The following is a 24,394-nucleotide window of genomic DNA, read 5'->3' on the forward strand; positions in this document are numbered from 1 at the left end:
TATCACAAATGCCCACATCCCAATTAGCTTTTCACCAGTCACAGTAGTTAACAATAACTGTAAACTGGAATCCATAGAATGGCAAAAAACACACTACATTCGTTACAGATGCAGCAGCTCTCAATATTCTAGAAGAAGCAGCTCTGTATACCATACACTGCATCCAGCATTTAGTATGAGGGTGTGCTTCTGCATGAATAGCACAACCACAATAGCTACTGTATATTAAGCCAGTGCGCTGGATGTTACAGATAATAGCATCTCGACCTTGTGACCTGAGGCATGATGGCACACTGGGGTGGATAATTGCTACATTATGTAAGCCTCACAGTCGCTTCACAAAACATTTCTCTTAAAAAATGATTTGTGACGTTTGATTTCAGATTAGAGAGTGCAGAGGAAGCCTAATAAGACTCGGCTGGTTTATTCAAGGCACACATTCGGTACTTTAGAGCAAGACTAATTCCACTGCTATTCACAGATTATACAACACCATGACGCGCTTCAGTGGCTGTCCACTCAGCCTCACATTTTTCGCTCCTTTTAATTGCTTGCTGAGGCACAAACAACAATTCTGTGACATCAGCAATCTCCTAAAATTTTCTGTTCTCATGGCCCCTTGTTTGTGGTCTGCTTGACCGGACGGTATACTGTGTGCTTCAAGTCTCAAGATGGATGCCAAGCCTTTTATAATATAGTATGTTTGCTAAAGAACTTGCATCTTATACATCCATGTCTACTTATCTTCCTTTCTGACTGTACCTTAAATATTTCTTGAATCCATTTGGATTTTTCTTTAGGTAACAGTTAAGAGGTAAGAGTCTAATTTTGCAAGTTAATATTTGTTTCAAACACAATAAAGTTCTCACATTTTTAAGATAAAAAAGCTCATTCTTCACTTCACAGCCCAGTGTGAAGTTTTGGGTGAGGTAGAGATACACTATATGGTCAAAGGTTTGCGTGCCTATATGAGCTTGTTGGACATCCCACCCCAAAACTATGACCATTAATATGGTGTTGGCTCACCCTTTGCATCAATAACAGCCTCTACTCTTCTCAGAAGGCTTTCTAAATGATTTTCAAGTGTGTCTGTGGGAATTTGTGCTCATTCAGCTAAAAGAGCATTTGTGATATCAAGTACTGATGATGGACAAGACCACCAGGCTCACAGTCAGTATTTCAGTTCATCCCAAATGTGTTGAATAGAGTTCAGGTCAGGGCTCTGTGCAGACCATTAGAATTCCTCCATGTCTTTATGGATCAGGCATTGTGCACAGTTATGCTAGGTCAGAGAAGGGACTTCCCCAAATGTTTACCTCAAAGATGGAAGCACACAATTGTCTAAGATGTCTTTGTATGCTGTAGTATTAACAGTATCCTTCACTGGAAAGGAAGGGCCTAGCCTTATCCCTGAAAAACATCTCCACACCATTATTAATCCTCCACCAAACTTTACAGTAGATACTATTAGGTCTGGAGGGTAGTGTTTTCATGGGATCCACTAAACCCAAATTCATCGATCAGACTGGCCGATGGTGAAGCGCAATTCATCACTACTGAGAACACGTTTCCACTGCTCCAGAGTCCAAGGTCAGCATGCTTTACACCATTCCAGTCGAAACTATTACGCATGGTGCAGTTGCTTGGCCATGGAACCCCATTTCATGAAGCTCTCAACACACATTTCTTATGCTGATGTTGCTTCTGGAGGCAGTTGTGAGTGATGTAACAGAGAACAGGTGACTTTTACACACTGTGCCCTTTAGCACTCTGTGGCCCCCGGCTCTGAGAGTCTGTGTGGTCTACTAGCCACCCCTTGATGCCTCAGCTTTACAATAACAATACTTACAGCATAACGGAGAAGATTTTTGCAGCTTATGACGTTTAAAGTCACTGAGCTCTTCATTGCAACCCACTCTACTGCCAATGCTCGTCAATCGAGAGTGCATGGCTATATGCTCGATTTAAAGTACCCGTTAACAATGAATTCAGCTCAATTATTTTGGAAGGGTGTCCACATGCTTCTGACCATAAAGTTATAAAAAGAGGCATTAAGGTTCAACCTCAAGACCTATCACTTGCCATTTTTGCTCTTACTGTAACTTCTCATGGCACCACTGCACTCTGTACACACAGTAGGAAAGTAATATTACTTTACTACCTGCACTCCTTCCTATTTTTAAATAACATAACATTTTCAAAGCCATTTTAATCCAGTTCAGGGCTGGTGGTGCAAGGGTGTATACTAGCAGCATCAGGAACAAATCAGAAACCAACACTGGACGGGACACCAGTCTATTACAGAGCTATCTGAAAGCTGAAAACATGGATATGGCCTGTTGTAAATCTGATATGGGCACTGCCAGACACTTGGTTTTGCTAATGGGCACCACTAGCAATCCTAGTAAAACATTCAACCTCCCTCTGAAGTAGAAGTGGTCATATGTATGCTTTACTTATAATGTCTTGTGTGTCACTGTCTACTAAGATGGATGCAGTTCTGCATGGTCTCTGCTTGGCTGGGTTACTGAGTTCGAAGAATTACTTACCGATTTGGTCACTAGCTCATTGAATAATTGAATCCATTGCCACGTGCAATTTGTTTAAAATTGTGTTGTTGTATTAAATGATGGTTTTGATACTAAAACACGCAGTCAGTTGTCATATTCATTTTGAATATTGTACTTTGGCTAATTTGGACACTGTTTGTCTTATTTGTGTCCAGATTTTAAACCTCAGCTAATTTTGTTAGTAACCTTAAATGTTTTAATGCTACTCCATCATTTTAAGTTGACGATTCACTAACAGAGAGAATTTTTATGGCCTCCTACTGTCTTAGTTTAAATGGAAAAATATCTTCAAGGAATATCCAAAATTATTTTTTTTTGATATGTTACTTACACCATGTACTTTGGTAGTGGTGGCTGAGAAAAATTTGTAACCTCTTGTTTTCATGCAGAATGGAGAGAAAGAATTTTATGATATCACAGAAGCCAATAGTGACCAATACTATATAGTGGCAAGTGATGTGAAAAATGTCCATTGAAAAAAAGAGACAAATCTCAGGTTATTTGTGTCACATAGTCCACACGTCTGTTATCCAGTTGTATGCTCAAAACATGCAGAACACATGCTTTTTACTAAAATATTGTTAAATAGGTAGTTGCAGAATCATTAGCACGCATATGAGAAGGACATCTAAAGCCTCATGGGAGTCACTTTTTGAACTGAAGACCCTCCTCTATCCCACATGAATTGGTCAAATTCAAAAAGTCTTTCCCATGAGACTTGTTTGCATGCTCTGAACATAACAACTAGATAACAGACATGTAAATTATGTGACACGAGAGAGATTTTGTTTTTCTCTTTATTTCCTGGACATTTTTCACATTGTTTGCCATTGTACTGCACTTGTCACTTTTGCCTTCTATTATATCAGAAACTTCTCTCTCTCTGTATTCTTCATGAAAACTTTAGAATAAATACTTTTCTCAGGCATCACTGCAAAGTACATGGGGTAAGGCAAAATATAAAAAATATATCATTTTTGGGTGGAGTATTTCTTTAAGGGCTCCAAACAATTGTTATTCAAAGTAACCCTCAATAGGGATGCTAAATACAATACGGTTCCATGCTGTAACAGTAAAAGATGGAAAAATCTAACCTGGTGAATATTTTTACTTTAACCTCACATTCTATTATATTTCTAACTTCAAGATAGTTAGTTATTTTCAATAAAAAAGACAGAAGTTTTGAGGTAAGGAAAACAGAAGGTCCACAATAAGGTAGTAATACTCGCTGATCATAGTGCTGGAGAGTGGGGACATCCTGCCTGTTGATTAGCACATGCAAGTAAGAACTTCACCGTACTCTGTACATGTGACAATGCTGAACCAATGAAACTAAGAACTTATGAATCAATTTAACCCAACAAACAGTAACATTTTGATAAACGTCATCAACCTGAAATGGCCAGGAATAAGTTTTGCCACCGCAGTAGACGTCAGGCGTGAATGTGTACGTTGGCCTGATGTCCGCAAACAATGAAACATCATTTACAATGGACTTCCAGTCTGACAGTGGATGTGGCCTATCTTTCTGCAGCAGTATTCCACAACATTATTTTTGGATTTTTGAGATTAATCCAGATAATTACAATTGTTAACAATTCTGTGTGAACATGATCTTATAGGGCACAAACTATTTGTGTTGCAATATAAATATTAAAATGAAGGAAATGTCCGACAGATGATTGACATTTTTTTTTCTAAATTAATTCAATTGAAAGTTTTACTTTTTTATAGGTATGCACTGGAAAGATTGAAAATCTCAGGGACGACATTAAAAAAGGCTGCTACCACTGAACAACATCTCTAACCATCTCTAATTGTCAGACTTCCACATACCAAGTATGTTTAAAACAGCGTCACTCTATTGTTTCACTCGTGCTGTAATCTTGTGGTAAAAGGCACTATATGGTACGCTAAACAAGAGGTGTCAAGTGTGTGTCCCAGTCATTCAAAGTGTAAAGGACTTCTCACCTGTCCTTGACCCAATGAAATGGCGCTCATCTTTTTGGAGAATTTCATTTCTTCAGCAAACTTGTAAAGGTCAGCTGCCGGGTCAGTCCCAGGAGAGAGCACAAAGATAAGAGGCGTAACAGAAGATGACTCTTTGAACACCACTGAGAGGTCCGATGTCTGGAAGAATGATGAAAACAAGCAGTTAAAAAGGTGACAGAACATGTTAAATGTGAACAGTCGTCCTAAAAAAGGAAATTACTATTAGCACACATTGTCTACACATCTTAGTACGGAACTTGTACTCCTCAATAATCTACACACAGAGTTAAAAATTGTCTTGCTGTATGAATAAATTCTAGGGCATGCAGCAGGAAGCCAGATGATATCATGAATAAGAAAACCAGTATTACACTCTACTGGTTGTAGATTTGGCGCTCCGGTTTCCTCCCACAGTCCAAAGACATGCAGGTTAGGTGGATTGGCGATTCTAAATTGGCCCTAGTGTGTGCTTGGTGTGTGGGTGTGTTTGTGTGTGTCCTGCGGTGGGTTGGCACCCTGCCCAGGATTGGTTCCCTGCCTTGTGCCCTGTGTTGGCTGGGATTGGCTCCAGCAGACCCCCGTGACCCTGTGTTCGGATTCAGCGGGTTGGAAAATGGATGGATGGATGGTTGTAGGTTTTGGACTTGTGGACTGCTATGGCTGTTGATTTAATCAGGGGCGAGTTCTCAGTTTATTCAAACCTTGAGCTTCTCAGAGAGATACAAAAAGAGTTTTGTGTTTCATATAAAGAAGAGCCTTTGTGAGATCTTTTTAATTGTTTCTGAAAATGGAGAAGTGACATCCATTTGTGATGAGCATATGTTAGTACAGTATAAATGGTATTATTTTATTGCTATGAAATTACAACTTAAGTAACAAAAAGGGAAAGAAATTAAGGTGCAATTAATGACTCTGGTTTTCAACAGGAGTACAGCTACACAAAGCAAAAGTAGGTGAGAACAAAATTCGTAACATCCAAGGTCAATCACATCACATGCAGGTCCTACCTGGAGAGGGAATCTTACTCGGGGTGCTTTGCTACTTGCCCTGCACATTCACTTGTTGAGGTGCATTTGTAAAAAAAAAATGTCTGTCAGTCTTTATGTATTTCTACATTAAACAACTCAGCGTCCAGCTTAAATGATTTAATTTACTTGTAAAAGCCCAAATCCTTTAATTTAATGGTAAATTTACCTTTGTTTTTGCTTAGTTTGAACTTGAATATAACATAACTTTAACATTTTGTTCCACCCTGTATAAGCTAAAGCTAATGGAATGTTCTTAATGATCACACCGTGTAACAACAGCACAGCTCTTAGATTGAAATTAGACAGCCAGAAAGAAACATGAACTGTTAGTCAGATAGGCATTAAGGGCATGGAGTTTTCTGACCATATGTACATACAGTACATGCCGTGAACGACATTAAGAAATGTAACCTAGATACTAAAGCCTCCGGAGGAATACCACATGCAAGAAGTTTCCTTTTTTCACCTCTATTATCAACTTTCTTTCCAAATTTTATGTGAATGGTTTGCTTTGAATTTCACTACAATCTTTCAAACAAAGACACATGAACTGTGGAGGTTTTTTATTTTTTGTACAATGAGTCATACTACTGCTGGAATACCTTTCTGGTAACTGCACTTGAATTATTTGGACAAATGCAGTTACACTAACCTTTACATTTTTAAATATATGATTACATTGTAAAATGCTGTAAAATGTATATATTTTGTGTACTCTATTAATAAATTAAAACAATTTAGACGAGAACAGGCCGTTCAGCCTAACAAAGCTCACCAGTCCTGTCCACTTAATTCCTCCAAAAAAACATCAAATCGAGTTCTGAAAGTCCTCAAAGTCTTACTGTCTATCGCACTACTTGGTCGCTTATTCCAAGTGTCTGTGGTTCTCTGTGTAAAGAAAAACGTCCTAATGTTTTTGTGAAATTTACCCTTAACAAGTTTCCAACTGTGTCCCTGTGTTCTTGATTAAATCATTTTAAAGTAACAGTCTCGATCCATTGGACTAATTCCCTTCATAATTTTAAACACTTCAATCAGGCCTCCTCTTAATCTTCTTTTGCTTAAACTCTTTTAATCTTTCATCACATCCCATCCCCTGTAACCCACTGGGACCCTGTTTAGGTTAAAGTGGGCTTAGGAGATGGTATGGTATAGTATTAATACATGCAATTGCATTCTGCAATGACTGTTATTTTTAATTAGTTGTTACCAAAATTCTGAATAAACAACTTTGTGATATCTCTGTCTTTAAATAAAGTAAGGTTGGGAGCATGCACTAATAGTTAGGGCTCTGCCAAACCACCAGGACTGGGACCCGAGTGCAGCAGGTGACACCATAGCACCATACTGGAATAGTGAGAGGTTTTTTACAGTGGTTGGACACTGGCAAGAACCTTTCAAAACAATTAAGTCCATGAATGGATTTGAATGTTACACCATGAGTATGTTTTCTAAATTGGTGTTAATAGCCATCAGTATAACCAAACCACGAACGATACATAGCAGCAAGAAATGTCTATTTGAAATAAGAAAGTCCAAAGGTGGCCATGAACCTTCTCAACTCTGTCCCAGTCCCATGGCAAACTGCCACAGCTGATGCCAGTTTACCACACACCCAAATAAAGGAGACACCATATTATGAATTTGCACTAATGAAGGACTTCCTCAAAGAAGCAGCAAAATCCCAGTACTGGAGAAACTCTCTGGATATAACATTAATCCAGGATACAAATAACTTCAGGTGAAATCAAATTATAGAATGAAGAGAGTCAGTTCTTTAAATAGATTAATTGTGGGGTCCTCCCTCAGTAAGATTGGAGTCATTTATCAGTCATTGTACCAAAAGAGATGAATTTACATTGGTGCACAGAGACAGCAAGGCCAGAGAGGTTAGTGAGAAAAAGAATCATGAGGTAAAGGTGGAACAGTTACAAACAGTACCAAAAACCTGAATGATAAATTAAACAACATAATAGCAAAACTGCAGGACTACACTGGTACACATACATAAAAGTACATGACAAGTGGGCAAAGATAGCAGAGGATCAGGGACGATGCCCATTAAAGGTAATTTTTGAGGAGCCAGGTCAAGTCCATGCCTGTATTTAAACTGAGTAAATTCATGATTAGGATTCCTCAAAGTTTTCTGATATTTCTGAAGATGGTATCTCAGCAGGAAGGCGAGGATGAGGTGAGGTCCTGGACAGATGAAGGCATGAAACAAAAAAGTTAAGCGAGGACTTGCCTAACAAAGAGTAAAGAACTAAATCAGGCTTTAAGAAGGGGAAAAAGCAGATGGCTGTGTAGAGATCAAATAAGGAAGACCACGTAGGCCCTGAGTGCACTTGCAGATAGAAGAAAAAAGGAAGATGAAAGAATGCCAAAGCCCAGGTACTCCCGTGAGAAAATCATCAGTTTAATCTCATAGCAGAGAGCTAATGTTCATATGGGCTTTTGAATTTTAACTGGCAAGACTGACTCTTTGTAGGCCATCCACAGTTTTGGTGTTAAGGTCAAATACGTGGCCTGAAGGTTGAATGCTGCACTACAGCCTGATGGATCCAGCAAGGAGAGCACTTAAAAGGAGCAGATAAGCAGCTTCAGGGACACAACTGATTCTATCTGGGTTATTGTCCTCCAATAGTGGTTGGTGGCTTAAACTGAATTCTGGACACAACCTTCCTGTCCTTCCTAGGGGGTTGCAGGTACAGAATCTGAAAAACACTCATCCCTGGAAACGAATGCGGTCTCACATTCTGTTTGTGTTATTTTACTTTACATCACATGAAGGGTGCTGGACTTGACTTTTCATGGCAAATGTCATACTACTTTACAACTTTTAGATGAACACAAAGTATCGTCATAATTGAGCTATTTCTGTTAATATGCATAACAGTGGTGTGGCAAAAGAAATGCCAGAAACAAGCTGTTATGAGTTTCTGATTCACAGACCATGACCTGAAATGTACCATCTAATCGAATGAAATTTTTCTACAATGAGAAGTTGCAACCACTGCAACATATCTGACAATGTGTCGAGACAGCTTATACAGAGCAGCAGGAGCTCTGAGTCATCTAAGATGGATCCCTGTCTTGTACTCCTCATACAGAGGACTGTAGTAGTTGGAGTATCACGGTTTCAAGTCGCACTCTGGCTGAATGAACCCCACCCTCGATGATGTCATAATCAAGAAACACCGGATACTCCCTTGGAAACCAAGTCGGAGACAAGATCAGCCGGAAGGCAGGTCTTTAAAGAAAAACCTGAAAATCAAAAAGGTGGAGCTGAGCAAGCAGCAGCCTACTACTAAAGACATTGGCATTGAGCTCTGCATGGGTAAAGACCGTCCATTCCACACATTCTGAAATATACATATGTTTATAGATAAAGAAAGAGATTATACACTGCAAAATAAAATGAAAGTCTAAAGTACAGCTTAAGTGCTGCTGAATCTGATAAAGCCTCGACAGCTGACACATGTTTATTATGGTACATAGTTTTTATTTTACAGAAGAAAATTTACCTTGGATGGTGTGGTGGCCTCGTGCTTAGGACAGAGTTCAGAGTTGTAGCTTTGAATCCCAAGGCTAGGCACATTGTTGTGGGTATTCCTCTGGGTATTCAGAGTTTTGTTCCCAAGATATAAGTGTTACTTATTTGATGACTCTAAATTGGCCCAATGTGAGTGAATGTGGTGGACGGACCTCCTGTTTAGGGCCGATTCCTGCCTAGATCCTCTCTTAGGGTGTGTAATGGCTCCTTGTGACTCTGGGCTAGATAAGTGGGTTAGAGGGTGGGTAAATGGAAAATGAATCTCTCCTAAATTTGCTTGCTGATGCATCCATGCCCTATATGTTTATATACAGTTTACGGTTATTGTTTCTTTGTAGCACCCATGGTAATTCAAAGCAAGGGTGTCATGTTTCAGGCAGGGTTCCTCTCCTGGCTGAGGATCAAACTCTTGTTTCATGTATTTTGTGTTCAATTTATTTATGTTAATGTTACCCTTGTTGATTAAGCACATTATTCTTTGGTTTTGATCTTGTCTATAAGCTGCCTGCATTGCATTCCATGGGTTTTGTGGGGAGATCCCCCAAGAGGCCAATCCCTGCCAATAACTGCCCTCTATCCTATAAATACAGAGTGTCTCCCACAGTTCCTGGCGGTTCATTTTAAATCTGCTTGGAAGTTTGTTTCCTAGTTGAGTTCTGTGCTTTTTGGGATTCATTCATTGAATTTTTTTGCTCGGTATTTCGACGGTTTTTGAGATTCCGAGTTGTTCACCTTGGATTACCGGTGCTGACAACTCCTTTATGTCTTGTGTACTCTACAGAGATTCATGTATATTTTCATGAAACAAACCCTTTTGTTTTATAAAGTTTCAGTGTTTGCCCTTATTACTGGCTGGGGATTGCTGTATATCCCCCTCTAGTGGGCATTATTGGAGGTGTCTGGGACTACATGCTTTGGCACTTACTGGAATTTACGTGCTTTAGGGCTCCTAGGCAATGTTCCCTCTAAGCTGAGCGCATGAGCAATCACTCTCACGAATTCAGAGCGTCGCTCATACTTCCCGCACAATCGCTCATTCCGATGGCGTCGCTCGTACTTATCGCACGATCGCTCACTCCGACCGTCAGAGTTGGTGCTCATAAATTTTTGGCTTAAACAAAATGTCGCTCATAAACAATGTTTTTTGCTCACTATATGCTACTCCTTAGAGGGAACATTGCTCCTAGGTCATGACAAAGGAATGTTAGTTTACCATCTTATGGTAATATCTAAATGTGGAAATGGCGCAAGAGGTATTAAAAAAAATCAGATTCTTATAAGGTCAAATAAAATGAGAAACCTACATAAAAGAATACTGAGTAAAATAAACAGGAGAGAGGGGGAGATGGCTGAGTGGTAAACTGTTTTGACACTGTAGGTTTATAGATTTAAATCTGAAGAGCCTAAATGCTGTGGTGCGTATGTTGTTGCATGTTATTACTCAGTTTGTATCTATTTAGTCCTGGGTATACCAACCTAAATTTTGTTATATTATTATTATCATTAAAAATCACTATATAATGTTAGCAACACTGATGCTCCACAAGGAACAATCCTGTCTCCTTTTCTCTTCACACCTCTCAGTATAAATAGAACAGCAGATCACGTCACTTGCAGAATCATTCTCAGATGATTCTGCACATATGAGGTGTAGTGATAAAGGGGATGAGACAGAAGAGAGGACTCAGGTGGAGAACTTTGTTTCTTGGTGCAGAAACAAAGAATTAACATCAGCAAAACCAAGGAACTGGTTATTGGCTTTCACCACCACAAAGAGCCTCTACGTTCAGTCATTATTCAGGGAGTTGGATGTACAGGTGGTCCACTCCTACATGTACTTGGGGGTCCACATTAATGACAGGTTGGACCGGTCTCATAACACAAAGGAACTATATAAGAAAGGGCAGAGCAGGCTCTTCTTCATTAGAAGACAGTGTTCCTTCAATGTGGGAAGTGACATCTGTCACATCTTCTACAACTCTATAATGGCCAGTGTGATTTCCTATGGTGTGGTGTGCTGGGCTGGTAACATCACTTAAAGAGAGGCCCAGTGAATCAACAAGTTAATTGCAAGGGCAGGTTTAGTTATGGGATGCATTCTGGACACCCTGGAGGTCGTCGTGAAGGAACAAATTAAAAATAAAACTGAGTGCCATTATGAACAATGCTGCGCTTCCTCTCCATGACACACTAACAACAGTGAGGACTTTCAGCTAACAAATCATTCAGCAGAAGTGTGTCAAGAAATGCTGTGGGATCTTCTTTATAATAACAGCAATACATCTGTGACTGTCAAGTCAGTTTTCTAGTCTTTAAAATTTTCTTCCTTTTAAATAATTCTTGTGTGTGTTCAAGACTATATAGTGTTTGTATATATAATTATTTATTTATCAATGTATTTGTTTTTTAAAGGGCTTCTGTAAAAATCCACATTTCCCTCGGGGACAAATAAAGTTCTATCCATCTATCGATCAGTAGACAGTGTCATTGTTTTATTTATTTATTTTTTTGCCTCCCCCTGAGAGCCAGTTAAGGAGCACAGCAATGAACAGTGGAGAAAAAGTCAAAAGTCAGCAGACATCTCAAAGTATGTTCTTCTACCAGTGAAAGAACAGGCCCCAGAAGAGAGCCGGATGCCAGAGGTAGGTGGCTCTGCTTAGTATGGTTGAAACCAAGGGAGAAATTTGACAATTTCAGTCATGTGACCCAACATCAGTATAAAAGAAGTGGAAAGGAGGAAGTTTACTTCTTATTAGTCAAAGGGAAGGGGTTTTGCCCATGAAAGGACCCAGATTTACCATTTATAATTACAAGGACTATAATCTGCCAAACAGACCTACTAGAGAAGCCCAATTTAAAGTATGAGAGTAACTGTATATTTTGAGTATTCCAACAAAGCCCCATTTATAAAGAAATGGGCAGCATATGGAGATTTCGATAAACAGACACTGAAGTCACAATTTTAATTTTTTAATAACTTGACGTACAATAAATCTAAATCTTCCTTTGGTAGAGATGGGTAACCTTGTGTTACAGTTGGATGGGCACCCTGGCAGTCGTGATAGATAGATAGATAGATAGATAGATAGATAGATAGATAGATAGATAGATAGATAGATAGATAGATAGATAGATAGACATCCCAAATAAGCTCTCAGATAGATATTGTCGGTGAGTGTCTCAGGCCATCACCCAAGGTGCAAGAAATTAATTCATTCTTTTTTGTTTTTGCTGATCCTAAGACAGTGCCATCATGCCAACCTCGCATTGTTTCTGCTGTCTCTCTGTAACAATTTACCAGATTACGTCTTTGGTGATAGAAAGTGAGCAGCAGAAATCAGCTTACCTGAGGTTCAATGAACTTCTGCCCAAGGTTAAGAGACACAAAATCCTGCATGCCATTGGTGACCTTGTCTGCACGGAGACAACGGAGAACTAGCAGCTTCTGAAAGGGGTCCAGGCAACTGTCCCACTTCCCTGGGAGTGCCTCTCTATTAATAGACAAAGATGCAGTTCACTTTTTATCAGCGTCGTTCAACTTGATCGCAAAAACAGACCTAACTTTACGTTACCTGTGAGGGTTTGAGCTGTCAAAAATCTTCTTAAACCCTGCCAGATTTTCTGGGAAACTCTTTGCAAAGTCTGCAAAGTTATCTAGGCCAGTCAGAGCAAGGATATCCTGCCAAGCTCTATCCGAGATCCAGTCAGGTGCTGGGTTTGGAGACCAGGCCTGCACAGTGCCACCTGACAGCAGATATCGCCATTCACCCTGTAACACAAGAGGAGGACCAACAAGTAAGTGAGCCTGTCTCCATCTCCTGTACGAACAACAACTTCAAGAGCACTTTAGAAAGCCTTAAACTTTTAAAATCCCTGCTTTACTGTGGCAGTTTAGATTTTATTATGTAAAATTATACTTAAAAATTGCCTCTTTATAATGAGGCTGTTTGTAATTTGTTTTTAATTTTGTTCACTTTTTTTGAATGTGGTGCCACTAAGTGGGCCTATGTGATAATGCAACAAAAAGGAACCCATGGGGTCACCAAGTACCCTTTATAGGTTTAGAGTCATTATTGTCACATGAACAGAATGCAGTCCAATTCTTAAACGAATGTGCTAACTACCATTTATTACATCCCTATCTGAGATCCCTCTCTATGCTCCTATGTCAGACCATTAACACTCTACCAGCATCCCAGATGATGAATCCATCAAGAGATATGTTTTAAACTCAGTAATGTGATTGGCTGACCGGCCTCCTTACCATATCGATCTTGCCTTCATTCATCAGGATCCTCACACAGAGAAGGAATGCAAACATAAGCTTGTGTTTCTCAAACAAGCTGCGGCAGACATTGCTGTAGAGGCTGAACGTGAAGTAGGTGTTTATATTAATGATGCGCTGCTCAACTGTATCTGTGTGCCAGAGAAAAAGAAAAAAAAAGATAAAAAGGCTGCTGTGTTGAATTATGACATGGCAAAAGTCTCCCAGATCACCCACAAGCTGTGTCCTGGTCTACACATCAGATTAATAACAGTATCAGTTCTGTGTTTCTCAAAAACAAATACAGTAACAGTTGAAAGATTGCTTTTAAAATTCAGCTTGTATGTCCTCTGCTTTGTCAGTAGAGAATTGTAAAAGTAAGAATTTAAAGTAAAAAAGGAAGGTCAGTTTGAATCCTAGGTCTACCCATGTCTGTATTTCCTCCAAGCACTCTGGTTTACTCTGTCATTTCTGAAATTAGGCTTAGGATCGGTGGGTGTCCTGAGATAAACTGTAGTCACATTCAGGACTGGTTTTTGTCCCATTGCCCCAGTGCTGCAATTCCTGGTGATTATTCTAATGCAAATGGAAAATTCAAAAAATAAGTGGACAGAGGATGAGTTAAGTGACTCTTCGGGGGATAAAAGAGGGAGGGAATGTGCTTTTGCAGTTTGTCTAGTGTGTGCATGTAGTGTGTAGTGGAGTGGGCAACAGAATGGACTACCACAGACAATTCATAGGCTGATAGCATCATGCAAGTACAGAGTGATCAGGACACCCAGAAAGTCCCACTGCTTCTTTTGGATGCTGCCCACAATTTTATTGTTACACCACAGCCCTCTTTGACAAAGGTATCCCCTCCTCTCACCTGCTCTCTCTGAATTGGCAATGCCAGTCATGAAGATGCTCAAGAACCACTCCAGTGAATACTGATACATGGGATCCACTGCAGACAGGTCAGACACACAGAAGAAGAGGATCTGTGTGCGGACGGCCACAGGCACATACAGCAGACGTGTGATGTCAATGTCCTTCTCTGTCTGCTCTGCCACCGTCACCTTGGCCTGTGGAGTTCAAAAGCAGAGGACATTTAGTAACTTTAATTCTCTGTGAGCCTTGGCTTGTTGGCATGATAAACATGACCCAGTCATCTTGTGTGGTTATTGGGTCTCGCATTTTGATCATAATCAACGTACTTGTTGTAAGTCTTTCTTAACAATCGCTCCACAAGGGGGGACACACTTGTTTAATGAAGTCCCCTCCCTGATGTTCATGCTCATTTTGGCTCTGGCATTCTTTCTCAGTTCACCACAGGGTACAATAATTGTGGGTCATGTCATGGTTTGTTTCACATTCTATCTTTAAAATAAAGTAACTCTGCAACTCAAAATAGGTACATCTAGAAGGAGAATCCCACTGAGAATGAAAGCTGGCATACAGAACAGGTGACATATGAGTAAGAAATCATTCAAGAGTGAAGGAAACATTTTTTAATCTGAAATGAGTTCAGACATGGAGCTCATTAATATCAGGTAAAGCACCCATAATTGTCAATAAACTGCAAGTACGTACAATATATGTCCTGGTATGGAGTCATTTAGATGACTAGACTGTACATTGTGCCCCAGAATGTCCCACAATTTTTTTTTCCAGACAAAAGGAAGATTTTAATTAAAAGTTTAAAAGTTTAAGCGTTTAATTTAAAGTTTGATTAAACTGTAGAAATACACGGGGAATGGCACTCAAATATGGCCAGGCATTGCCCTAACAGATAAAGACGCCAGGCAAGCTTACCACAAACACAAGATAAGTGACAGAATCTCCTCAGCATATTGCCTTGTGGTGGTGCTTTACAACATGACACCCATTGGTATGGTGGTGTGATATTCAAGAATGTTTTGATTTAAGTGATTTTATACCATTAATTTTTATTTCTGTATATGTTTATTGTATCGATGGCTTTCATCAGTAGTATTACCATGGCCAGCATTTCAAAATCTCATTGTCATGATGTTCTTCATTTCCACAAGTAAAGTTGTGGGCTTCTACACTTTCTTGAAATAAAGGAAAGACTTATCAGTGAGAGAAAGCTAACTTCATGTTCAGTTTAATTAGTTTTAGACTGAGAGGTTTTGTGATCTTCTGCTTGCTCTTCGGCTCTACATCTCCTGGGCTTGATTACTCTTTTGTCTTAGGTGGAACAAACTCTGTATGTCTGAAGTCTTTAAAAATTTCATTCTACTCACTGACAATATAACAATCTGCACAACTGCTCCAAGCACAATCACGGAAGCACAACAATTCACGTTATCTGTATGCGTGTGAACCTGGTGGCCATAGCACTGAAGGAGAAGTTTGAATCATCAAGTGTTAACTGCTATGAAGTGAATTCATGTTGTTTGTTATATTCTCCATTTTTCATCCATTGCTCTGGTAATTTGCACACAATAAGTGTATCTTTTAAAATTTGCGTTTTTTGGACTCCCTGCTCATTTCCTTTTCTGTAGAATTTTCTGTTTGAGAATATTAGAACACTTTCCCATTATCTCTATCTCCTTACTCTTCATTGGTCACCTATGGTCTTCCCTCATGTCTACTCAAATCCTTCTACCTTCAAATCATTGCTCGCTTTCAACCTGCACGTCTCCTGTCTACATAGACAGGCCCTCCACACTGGGCTTTAGCATTCCTTTTCTTGTACCCTCTATTCATCTCCTTAGTCAGTTGTTCTCTTCCATAGTTAATCACCTGCAGTTCTTTTCTTGGCCACACTGGTGTTATGTTCTCCATTTATTTCTTTGTCTTGGCCAATTGAGCTAAAGGGGGTGGGGCCTCCCTTTGCCCTGAATGACTCGGCCACCTGAGCCAGTTCTGTGTAAGGCTTTATTCGCTCTCAGATCTCTGCAGAGGTATTGTCAAATGGGAGTGGGCAACCCTCATTTACTACCTTGAAGAAGGTCAACTTTTGTCTGCCCTTTTGTGCTTGTAAAATTTGTTAGTCACTCTTTGGGCAACAATTATAGTTTTGGGTTTCAATATTGTCACTGAATAATCCTTTTCAATCAGTTTTTTTCAGATTATCTTTTCTAGGAAATATTAGGCTTTATAGATTGTAACTATTGTTAATTTATTTTTGTGTGTTAAGATTTAATTGAGCTTTGTGTTTAGCATCTTCAGAAGTTGGTATTATTAACTTGTTTGGTGTTTAAGATAAATTGTTATTATCCTGTTTTTTCTGAGTAACTCTAGTGTTCTTGCTTAACAGCTTATGGTAAATCTCTGGTGTCCTTATTTCTTCCTTGTTGCCCTTTTCCTTGCTTTGGATTAAATTTCTTTATTTGCTTTAAGTAACTAGATTGGAGTTGTAGTGGTGATGTTGTACAGTAAAAATGGGGGCTGACACAGAGAGGGCTGCAAATCTTCAAACTGAGATGCTTCATGGTATGGCGACGAGGATGGGATTTGCACTGTGGATGGATGGAGTGTAATGGTGATATTGCACAGAAAAGGTTTGGGCTGACAGAGAAAGAGCTCAGTTCATGCAGCCGACTAATGGAGATCTCCTATTAGTTCACGCTGCAAGGACACCACTTCTGAGTCAGACATTGCGGGTTTGCAACTGACTACCAGCAGTTCACTACAGTGCATATCTTCAAACCGAAATGCTTTGTGGTGCAAGTCCATGGAACGGTTCAGTCTTGTGGCAAAAGGTCAACATGCCATATTGGTCACCCACCTTGATTTCCCCTGCTTTAATCTTAGAGGCTTCCAGCACTTTGATGAGCTCCACGTCATCCACAGGATTGCCCTCAGAGGAGCTGAGCCGGAAAAGAATCTGGTCTTCAATTTCTTTGAGCTCTTGTCTCATCTTGGCATTACTAACAATCAGCTGATTTTTAGCTTCCTCCAAATCAGGCCGTTCCTCAGCCACAACACGACCTAGGAGCTGGTCCTCAAGACCACTAGGAAGAAAGAATGAAGATCTGAAGTTAGTGGTGCTCTTTTCATAGGTCCTGTCTGGGCCTGTCAGGCACTGCTCTAGAACATAAAACATTTCAAAATTAATTTAACATTGTCAAAGCTGCTTAACTCAGTTTAGTACTGCAGAATCCAGAACCAATCACAGCAGTACCTGAGACAAAAAGTTTTACCCCTACTGAGGAGGTTTTGTTGAAATTGCAATACAGCTCCAAAAAAGAAAAACTGCTAGTTCAGACATTTGGTGTACAGTATATCCTGAGGAGTCACTGGTGTGAAGCAGATTATCTACTAAAATTACGCTCTCCTGAAGGGGGAGTACCTAGTGTTAAGTATTATACGAGGGGGGACCCAAAAATAACCGGAATTTTGTTGTTGTTAGGTTATTTATTTATTTCCGGTTATTTTTGGGTCCCCCCTCGTATTGCACACCCTGAGGGACTGAGCAGTTTTAAGAGCAGAATCTCCAAATACAGGAGATACTGCTCAGGTGGTCTTCCCAAAGGGTTGAAAACCATAACAATAGAACAATAGAACTTTCACATCCTACACACCCATAAGAGAGGCATCTTAGATTGACTACTCCACCTATGGAAAGCGAGGCGAATGGAGATTACCCATATAGCATTCTCTAAAGATATACGGGTGGCAAGGCATATAAATAGAAACTTAGGAGACCCACTAGAGCATCTACTTCTTTGTGGTGTGGGCTGGATATTTGGTACCAAGTAATGAAAAGATGCATTTGCTCGAACATATGCCAAGCAAACAAGGCCAATGGAGCTACTTCCCAGTCCTTACCTTTCTCAAAGCCTACAGGGCTAGGGGAACCTGGATGATGAGGATCAGTGACTCTGTGGTCAGGACCAAACCCCATTGGGGAGCCCAGATGATGAAGGCCAGAGGCTCCATGGCCAGACCCACACTGCAGCTCAAAGCCACAAGCCCAAAGGGAAGGAAGGAGAAACAGGCCAATAACTCTAAGAACCCTAGATATGGTCCACATTATAACAGCATACAAGGCCAAAGGAGAAGCCCCCAAGTCTTAGAGGCAAGGAAACTACTTCCCAGAACCTAACCCTAACTTAAAGCCTGGAGGAAGAGGATCAAGCATCATGTCCCCAGGGCCTAACCCAACTCCAAAGCCCACAAGGGAGACTGAAATTTGAGAGTAACAAGACCGCAAACTCTAAGGACACTATCCACTATCTGTACCCAGATTTAACCCAGACAAGAATACCAAAAAGCTTCTGGGATAAGGGGCAACGGCACCAAGTTTGGATAGACAGTCCTTTCTCCCTTCCCAGGGAATCTCCATTGCATTCTGGAGTGAATTAGGGAATGGAGCTTACCTCATAAAAAACTAAAATCAATCATACCCTAGCAACCCAGAGCTTGATATACCAAGGACAGCAGGCAACCACTTCCACATTGGATGGACCAGCAGAAAGGGGTAGCAAGTAAGCCAGAATGCTTACTGGTGCACCCAGCAAAGGAACACTTGATCCAGTCAGTTCCCAGGGGAGACCTGCAAAAGCATCTCATAAAGGAAAACTGACTGCAAATCTGTCAATCCAACAATGCTGCCGTAAATGCTCCTAACAGATAAAGAGTAACTGTCAACCTTTGGCTGTATATAAGGGGCAGATGTAGAATCTTTATAAAATAAAAGATTAAATTCAAAACTGCTTTTTTAAGTCCAAAATGCTCAAAAGGCATAAAGTCCCAAAACAGAATCCAATAACTGATGTCAAAAACAGAGCAGAGCCTGCAAATCTAGAGAATTCAATAAACAGCAGAGACTAGAACCACAAAGAGAACTCACCACACCAAGAACTGACGACGGTGAACCACATTAGACCAATGGGTCTCCACAGCCTTTATTGGGGCCGGGGGCGGTTCAACACGGAGACAGACTGGTGGCTCCGCCTCTTCAGGAAGCATCCACAGAGCACAAGGGACTTAACAGAACATGAATACATACATAGAAACATAACTGCACAATAATGAAGAATTACATAAATTAATGCAATTAATATGTAGAGAATACTTGAAAAGATGACATAAAAAAGGAGCTTAAACCAAGAATATAGAAAATAAATAGGCAGATCCATAACACTTGGCTTTTAATAAATATAGCTGTTTTAATAGGGACAACAATGGGAAAGAATTTTAAATGTATATGAAAAAAACAGTTTTTACAGAAATTAATAGTTTTATAACTAGAACACATTGTTAGTTTTGGAGTGCTGAACACCACACAATGAGCCAGTGCTATGGGACTTGAACCAACAAACTTCTTCCTAAACCACTGAGCCACATCTTTGTGTGAGCCTCAGTTTGCAATTTCCCACCAGTCCAAAGACCCAGATGGAAGAGTTTTTAATACACTGGACTGGGCAGAAATTCCACACACGTAAAGATATGTTCCACCATTAAAGTATTTTATATGATCAGAGAAATAATCCTATGGCAGTCGGCATGAAATGGTGTGCTCTTGGTACGTGAACACCTACCTTGGAGACAGTGTAAAATTGATGAGTGTGACCTTGGTGGAAATCTCAGGAGTGTAGTGCGGATTTGGCAGCTTGGTTGTGATGTACATCTTGAAGTCTTCATGGTATGGGATCACTGCATCCCCCAACTTAATCACAGTGCTCCCTTGCTGCTTGTACGTCTAAAAATCCAAAAGTAAAAGCTGTTAACGTGAGTAACAAATGTCTTCCTTAGTTTAGAAATCAAACTAGGATGAGTGTGGAGGAAATGAAAACCTAGCAGCTGGCACATTTTTGCTTGCCCCAATTATGTCAGCTCAAGAAATGAACCCAAACTTTTCCAGCCTGGTTCATGTCAGTGCTCAGAAAAAGCTGCCTGACGTTGAACATTTCTATGATTTCTCTTCACATGCCTGTCTTTGAAGCACAGGTTCCAAAGCCGGGTCAAGTTCTTCACCAACGTTTTCCAGGAGACAAGGTTTGCCAAACCTAATGGCATTCTCCAAACTTCGCAAGAAGTCACGGTCACTCAGTTTGAAGACATCCAGCCCTTTGTCTTTTTCCTGAAATGTAACATAAATAAAGAAGACGTGACATCACAGTGGAGGTAGAACAAGCATCCAAAGGTGAGAGAACGAAGAAGAAAAGAAAGGTGACTCAATTAGTATAAAGAAAAGAAAACAAAAAGGAAAATTGTTGAGCAGAGATCAGAAGATTAACTTCAGACAAATAAATGACATCATGCCAGCCAGACCATAGCAACTTTCATGGCAGACTCCACTATTCAGTAATTTACATGTGCAATTCATCAAAGGGACTGAAGCAAAAACAGGTCACCCAGGGTGGGATCAAAACCCATGGCTAGTGGTTGACAAACGTAACCTCTATACCTATGTGCCCAATGAAGAACAAGGACCCAACACAACACAAGAGGAACAAACAGATGCAAGGACAGAATAAAGAAACAGATAAGGCTGCTCAAAGATATGGCAAAGGAAAACAATGAAGTTACATAGAAAGAAGAATGAAAACATTGCAGAAGATCCATCCACTCATTTCTTGGACCCAATGCCTATGGCAGCACCATCAGGCACTACTTCCTAGGAAAAGGAAGTCCAGAACTGGACACATTGACGCCCACAATGGTACACTTTAGAGTTAACTATTAAGTTAATCAGCAAGTCTTTGTAACACAAAAGGAAAATCCAAGTCACAAATCCGCACAGATAGTGAATGGGCCTGCACTCTAACACTATCTTTTATAACCGTAAGGTAGTAGTGTTCACAAGACAAGTCAGGTTTATTGTTTAATGAAATTGTTTCTTGCATGTCATCTCTGAACTGTGAACAATACACTAAATAAGAAAAATGTATACATAACATGCATCATCAGCCCATCCATCCATTTTCCTAACCCTCTTATCTAGGGCAAGACCGCAGGCAGCATGCAACCTATGCAGTATCTATATTTGAATTCTTATGATATACTGTTCATTAACTTTACCACTGTGCGAGTGCCCAAATGTGCCAGTATGCCACCCTCAGATGATAATAATATATTCATTTTCTGACCCTGCTAATTCCAGTACACAACCAAAGGTTGCCAGACCACATCCTGGTAGCATCAGGCCACAGCCAGAAATCAACTCCAAAGAGTGCAGATGAGAGGTGAAATTGCTGCACGTGGAATGGGGTCATTAGTGGAGTCCCTCAGGGGGATGCTTTTGGAACGTCAAGTATAAATACAAGATGGGAGACACTGTCCTATAGGAAGCAAACCCTGTAAAGGATTTAGGGGTTTATGTTGAACGAACATTTTCATCATCTAAGCATGGCGCAAAAGCCGTTAAAAAGGCAACTAAAGGCAAATCAAATGTTAGGTTATATTTATTAAAACTTTTGAATGTAAATCAAGGGATTTAATGGAAAAGCTATATAATGTACCAGGGAGACAGCATCTGGAGTCTTGTGTACGGTTCTGGGGTTCAATTTGTAAAACTTTATGTGGAGTCATATGTACAACAAAAAAACAGGAAAATACGCGTGCCAAAAAAATAAAGATCAGATTTATAAAACCAGTTTATTGACAGTTTATAAATCACAGTCATCTTGTAAATGTACATATGTGAACGTGTCTGGATGGGTTGCCACCCTACAATAACCATATATGGAACATGCTAAATCAACCTCATATATATGCAGTCACGATAATGCAGAACTTTATTGGCTGGTAGAGCAGTCTCCCACCTGATACATCGAGATACCACCACCCACCTTCAAGAGTATCTGGATGTACAGTAGTCCACCACTGAGAGCACAACATCATGTGCGGTTCTATATTCTGGGAGTTGGGGAACAGCACAAGGTGCCAGCGTCTGAGTGGGTAGCTGCTACTACTGGCACATGTAATGACGTGACTGCTGTTACAAAGAGCAGTACACGCCATATGAAAAACTAAGGGTTCAGCCAATTACCATACCAACAAGCCAGCCATCAAGTACAGTACCAACATATCTGCCAAAACCACTTTGCCTCAAAATAAATGAATTATGGGTTGACCCAGGCCACTGAGACAGTCTCATCTTGGCATTACATTTAACTTGTATATGTTAATGGAATGTCATTGCTCATGGTTAACAAAGCAGTTTTATTCTCACTAGGTGCCCTTATTGCAATAAGAGTGCAGTGTAGTGCACCGGTCACATTGGAAAACCAGACAAATTGCAAATTGCCTTGATTTGTTGGCAAATACATGTTATGTTTTAAATACATACATCCACACCATACAGAAAATGGATGTAGCACATTGCCTGTCAGTTAATGGCTACCAGCACAATGGGCATAATGGAGTGAAGCTTGGCTGAGCTATTTATGACCCATTGAACAGTTCATCAAAAAGTGACAACATGCAGGTGATATAAACTGATGAAAAACCAAAAACGTTCTTCTGTGCAAATATGCAGCATTAAATGGAACTCAAGTACAGTTAGTATATCATAGTTATCACTTTTGAGGTGTAATATGTTTGTCACACAAATTCATATTTTAATAAGGGCTCTGTGATTTGAGTCATCTTTTAGCTGGTTTAGCCGCATTTCTGAACTTGATCAAGAGCGTCGTCATTTCCCAATTTCTCTGAAATGTTGCATACAGTTGGGTCCTAATTGCTATAAAGAATACAAATGTTATCTCTTTCAAGTTTTCTGTTATAAATCCTAACATCTGTGTGGAAAGCTGTGTATGTGCATTTCAAACCTCATTTTGTGTGTATGCCAGTTTTATAAAACTGACCACTGCTCACCATGCTATAAGAAGGACATAGCAGCACTGGAAGCTGTACAGAGAAGGACAATCAGGTGTATCCCAGGACTTAAGGACATGTTGTACTGTGACAGGTACTGAGAATTACACCTATTAAGTCTGGAGCACAGGGGACAGTATGGGGACCTAATCCAGGTGTGCACAATCCTCAGAGGCAATGATAAAGTGAAGTTAACGGTGAATCATGTACTTGAGGACTACTGTAGAAATTAAGAGGGAAGTACGATTAGGACTTAAACCAGGAAGCACTTCTTTACGCCACAGGTTGTGGAACTCTAGAACAAACTACTGAAACATGTAGTCAAAGTAGAAATTGTGACAATCTCCAAGAAGTATCTGGATGAGATATTGGGACATCTTAGCTATTATCTAAAGAAACAAGCCTGGTGGACTCAGTGGTCTCCTCTCATTTGTGAATTTTCTTATATTCTTATGACAGCATTCCAGTCTATTATAGGGAGGGATATAGTACAGTATTAAGTTCTAAACAATGAAAAATAAATTAATGGCAGATCAAATACAGCAAACAAGAGCTGAAAAGAACAAATAGGGCAGGAACGAAAAATGAAATTCTGAAACTTGAAGTTGACTTATGGCTGTAGAACAAGAGACGGTTAGAAATGTCTACAGGACACATATCTATCTAGAGTATCTATTAAAAGACAGGCAAAGTAAGGGTGATGGAATGACCACGGCTAGAAGGTGAAACTATCTGAGGCTGCATGTTCAGATTCAACACAGATGCTGCCATCTCTCTAGCTGATGACGCTCACTGTAAAGATCACTGACTGCTCGTTTGATAAAACAGGGTAAAGTAACCAAATGTTACAAACGAATGGCAAAAGTCTGAAGATTTAAAACAATTAAGAAGGGAGGACAGAAAGTAATTTAAACGTGAAAATGGAAAAAAATGCATCAAAATAATTAGAAATGAACAAAAAGGAAAGGAATGCAAGTGAGCAGAATTACTTAATAAAAGCAGCTGCAAAGGATGAAGGCTCACCATTGTCTTTATCCACTTGTTGGCCTGGCCCTGCGGGTCGATGAAGTGAGACCAGCGCTGGGAGTACTGCGTTATCACACCATTCTCCACAGACAGCATATCTTTAGGCAAACCAGCAATCTTAAAAACAATAACACAGAAACCAAACAAGTTTCAAGGTGAAACGTGATGACCCTGGGACACATTACTG

At 40.0% G+C, this 24,394-nt stretch overlaps 1 protein-coding gene across 1 annotated transcript in view; it reads right to left on the reverse strand.

Moving 5' to 3' along the window:
- The window catches only part of dnah1 (dynein, axonemal, heavy chain 1), a 144,862-nt gene that overhangs the window by 17,650 nt on the left and 102,818 nt on the right, over nucleotides 1-24,394 (reverse strand). The window contains exons 60-68 of the mRNA XM_051921101.1: nucleotides 24,205-24,324; nucleotides 20,294-20,443; nucleotides 19,902-20,062; nucleotides 17,144-17,369; nucleotides 14,276-14,471; nucleotides 13,408-13,559; nucleotides 12,716-12,912; nucleotides 12,490-12,634; nucleotides 4,542-4,700 (exon numbers count right to left, since the gene is read on the reverse strand). Coding sequence (XP_051777061.1) covers nucleotides 4,542-4,700; nucleotides 12,490-12,634; nucleotides 12,716-12,912; nucleotides 13,408-13,559; nucleotides 14,276-14,471; nucleotides 17,144-17,369; nucleotides 19,902-20,062; nucleotides 20,294-20,443; nucleotides 24,205-24,324 — 1,506 coding nt within the window. The remainder of the gene's footprint in view (nucleotides 1-4,541; nucleotides 4,701-12,489; nucleotides 12,635-12,715; nucleotides 12,913-13,407; nucleotides 13,560-14,275; nucleotides 14,472-17,143; nucleotides 17,370-19,901; nucleotides 20,063-20,293; nucleotides 20,444-24,204; nucleotides 24,325-24,394) is intronic.

Source organism: Erpetoichthys calabaricus, chromosome 18 (assembly GCF_900747795.2).
Source record: "Erpetoichthys calabaricus chromosome 18, fErpCal1.3, whole genome shotgun sequence".
Taxonomy (NCBI): Eukaryota; Metazoa; Chordata; class Cladistia; order Polypteriformes; family Polypteridae; genus Erpetoichthys; species Erpetoichthys calabaricus.